Below are 3554 nucleotides of genomic sequence, written 5' to 3' on the forward strand. Positions count from 1 at the left end.
GGTACAGAATTATTGTAGAAAATTTTCATATAAAACACATTTTCAAAAATAAAAATCAGTTTTTATAATAAAGTTGCAAATGGAAAGTATAAACTCTTTTTACTTTTAAATTTTAATAGACCACGACGATAAAAATCATTAAAATTTTTGTTAATGAAATTAACTTCAAATTTAAAAATTTAAAATAGATTTTAACAGTTTATTATCAAAAAAAATATGTCTCTTAAAATAAGTTGAAGCCATGTAGATATTTAAAAATAAAAAGTGTTTCGTTTTAAATCTAACATATTTAATAAAAAAAGAATATATATCACAAAATTAAGTTGTAGATGTATTCGTAATATTTTTTTTTGTTTGTCGAATGTATTATGATTATGACATATACCGTACAACAAGTTTTTTGTATCAAGTTTATTGTTCATTATTACGATAAAGTAATTACAAGTTACGAAAATGTAACAACACTTTTATTAGTATTTTAAGAGTATCAAAAAAAATCGATCTGTAGAAACATTTTGTAGAAAAAAATGAACTTTGTAATGTTTATCATTAAAAATGTTTTTAGTTTTGATTAAAATGTTTTTAATTATTTAAATTTATTTCTGGATAATCCATACTTCATTTCTGCGTCCGAACCAAACTTCAGGACCATCATAACCGACAGCATAGAAACTATCAAGTTCAAGTTTATCGTCGCTAACCATGTTTCTTTGAAGAGATTTGTACAATTCAGCTCCTTGGTTTATCCAGTATTCATCAAAGAAGAAAACGGATCCAAATCGGCTGTTTTTTGTTTATTTAGTAACTATTTTTATTGATTTTGACTTTTGATAAATAGTATAAATAAACAAATGTAAATTGAAAGCTAATGTAATATATTTATTAAATTTAGATATAGTTTAAGATCTTTTAAATGTTAAATAACTTTTATTTAAAAAATCTGTGATACAGTAAGTAGTGTTAGTTCAACTTAAAGTAGTTTCGGAAACTCTAAATAACTGTCTCAAAATAGTTTTCTTAAAATTTATAACTAAAACATTTCGTACGTACCGAACATAAACGTTGAAAGCTGGCTGATCAACAACTTCAACGTCAGAGCTGGTTGGGTTTGGGGGGTTATCCATGACGTCAGAGGGGAGAATGAAGTTCATCTGGTAGGTGTTTTGGCAGACTGCGCAGAGTCTTGTTTCGAAAGCGGTTGCAACGGGAGTTGTCATTTCAATTTCCATGTCTGATTTTAAAAAATTATGTTAAAATGTCGCAAGCAAACTTGATAAATTTTAATGTATAAAATAAAACCCAGTTGATTTATACAATAGTAGAAATGCATACTTCTGTCGTTGTTTTTGGCGATGTAGTCGGCTAGCCTCCAGAACATTGTGTTTTCGACATCTTCGTATCTTGCTGCTTCCATTTTGGTTCTTACTAGTTTACTGGCAGGGTAACTTCTCAATTCATATTCTGAGTTCTGTTTTTTTTTTGATCAAAATATAATAACAGAAGCGTTTCTACAGTGTGAACAAATCGGTAAGGATTATTTGATGAGTAAGTTTAAAAGATAAGCTTAATTTTCTGGAATTTAACCATTAATAAGCTTATTGCGTTGTTTTATATTTTTATTTCTTTTGTTAATAACTATAACTTTAAAATAAGTAGCTAACCTAGATAAAGAAAAATTATATTAGTATTTTTAAAGATTGTTGTAACTTCTAATAACGTATATATGTTCTAAATTTAATTACTTTTTCAAAGTTGATATAGCGTATAAAAGATTTTCTAATCAAGTTAAACGAAGTTATAAAGAAAGATATTTAAAAAAGAATATTCAATTAAAGTTAAAAGGCATAATCTTTATTTTATTAGTACGTATAATAATTTAAATTGAAAACACAAGGTATTCCTACAAAAGTTTAAAAAAGTTAAAGTTTTTATATAAGTTAAACCTTATAGTTTAGGTTATAACTTTTAGATACATAATCTTGTTTAAATAATCTAGATTTCCCAAGAAAACGTTTATCGTCGCAACAGGTAGAGTTTGAGATTGATCTTTTTTTACTATAAAAAATGTTAAACAGTTAAAATTTAAATACAAATTATTATAAAATTGGAAAAGTAAAAACTTACCGTTTCAAGCACTGTGTACGAAGGAGTTTCATATCCTCTGTACTTATTAGTAGATGCAGCATTAGCAAGGTAGGACAAACCCAGCAAGAGACAAATTGCAGTTAATTTCATTGCGTGTTCAATGTAAGTCAATTTAAGTTGATGCAGTGTTAGCAAAATCTCGGGTTTATATAGAAAAGGTGACAAAAGAACATGACTGGCGATAAAGTTGCACAAGATTGTTGAAAACAGCGAATTAAGGTGTGCGACTACCTTACAATGGACCTTTTGAAATTTTGTTTGTTATCAGCATCGTTTTGTTCTGTTATGAAAATTAACTTTTAGCATATGTTTGAATACATAACTCACTGTTAACAGTTTCTAAAATAATTTATAACGAAAAATAAGTAAAGTATATTAAATTGAAAAGCTGATGAAGCCTTTTCTAAGTATAATACTTTCTCTTACGTATAAACATTAAATTATTTGTTAAATCATTAAAAAAAAATTCAAGTTCCACATTTAATTTTAAACAAAAAAAAACTTAATATTTAAGTATTATAACAAGGTTTGCTTTGAAAATTTATAAACAACTGCAATTATTTCGGTAAAAGTGTTTAATTAAATTTCAACTTAAAGCAAAAACAAAAGATAATTAAAGCAAAGTGAAAATTTGTTGTGAAAACTATTAGCAGTTACTGTAGCTTTATTTTAAAAAAACGTACACTTTTAAAATTATATACTTTTTACCTAATATAGAAACTAAGATATAACTGTAAAAGTTTTTAGTACTATCTGTTAATGTCTTGGTATTCATTTTAAATCGTTTCGAAATTTATTCTAGCATTAATTTGCTAAGATTTAAAGTTTATTGTTAACTAGAAATTAAGGTACAAAAAGATATAACAACTTATTTAAAAAATCATTTTATTTTAGCATCGCTTTTTTTTTTTACTTTTTGATTTAAAATTGCTTGTTTTGTTTTACACAACGCCTTTTTAAATCTTTTATAGTAAAAAAGAAAGTGTTGTTTCTAGGTACGCAAGTATTAAAATTCATATTTAAACGGATACATTTAAGTACGAAAAACATTATAACTTTTTTTTATCGTTACATAAGTTTTGTATCAAACTAAAAAGTACTTGACAGGCTTCAAAAGATCTAGTAATGTAGTTTGTAAAAAAATCTCTACAATTTTTTATTGTTTTTATATATACGTAATGATACGTACGGAAAAGGTTATAAGCAACAAGATTTTTTTATTATTAAGTTTAACAGAATTTTTTTGAATAAAACATAGGTTTTTAAAGCGCTTTAAAAAAAATTAAAATATGTGGATTTTTAAGCTTATGCTTATGTTTTACAAAATAAGTATAACATATTTTTTTTAAGACATTGAAATATCAGGCACAAAAAATTAATTTTTAAATAATGTTTGTTTTGCATAACTA

At 25.1% G+C, this 3554-nt stretch overlaps 1 protein-coding gene across 1 annotated transcript; it reads right to left on the reverse strand.

Annotated features, from left to right (window-relative positions):
• Positions 1-468: 468 nt before the first annotated feature.
• On the reverse strand, positions 469-2235 carry LOC145831999 (heme-binding protein 2-like). The gene is made up of 4 exons (XM_082939359.1): positions 2125-2235; positions 1333-1468; positions 1051-1231; positions 469-783 (listed from the first exon to the last, which is right to left on the reverse strand). Exons 1-4 carry the CDS (start codon positions 2233-2235, stop codon positions 597-599), a joined length of 615 nt encoding a protein of 204 aa, XP_082795485.1. The 3' UTR covers positions 469-596.
• Between the last annotated feature and the right edge of the window lie 1319 nt (positions 2236-3554).

This window comes from Thalia democratica, chromosome 3 (assembly GCF_965202585.1).
Source record: "Thalia democratica chromosome 3, ktThaDemo2.hap1.1, whole genome shotgun sequence".
In the NCBI taxonomy this organism is placed as follows: Eukaryota; Metazoa; Chordata; class Thaliacea; order Salpida; family Salpidae; genus Thalia; species Thalia democratica.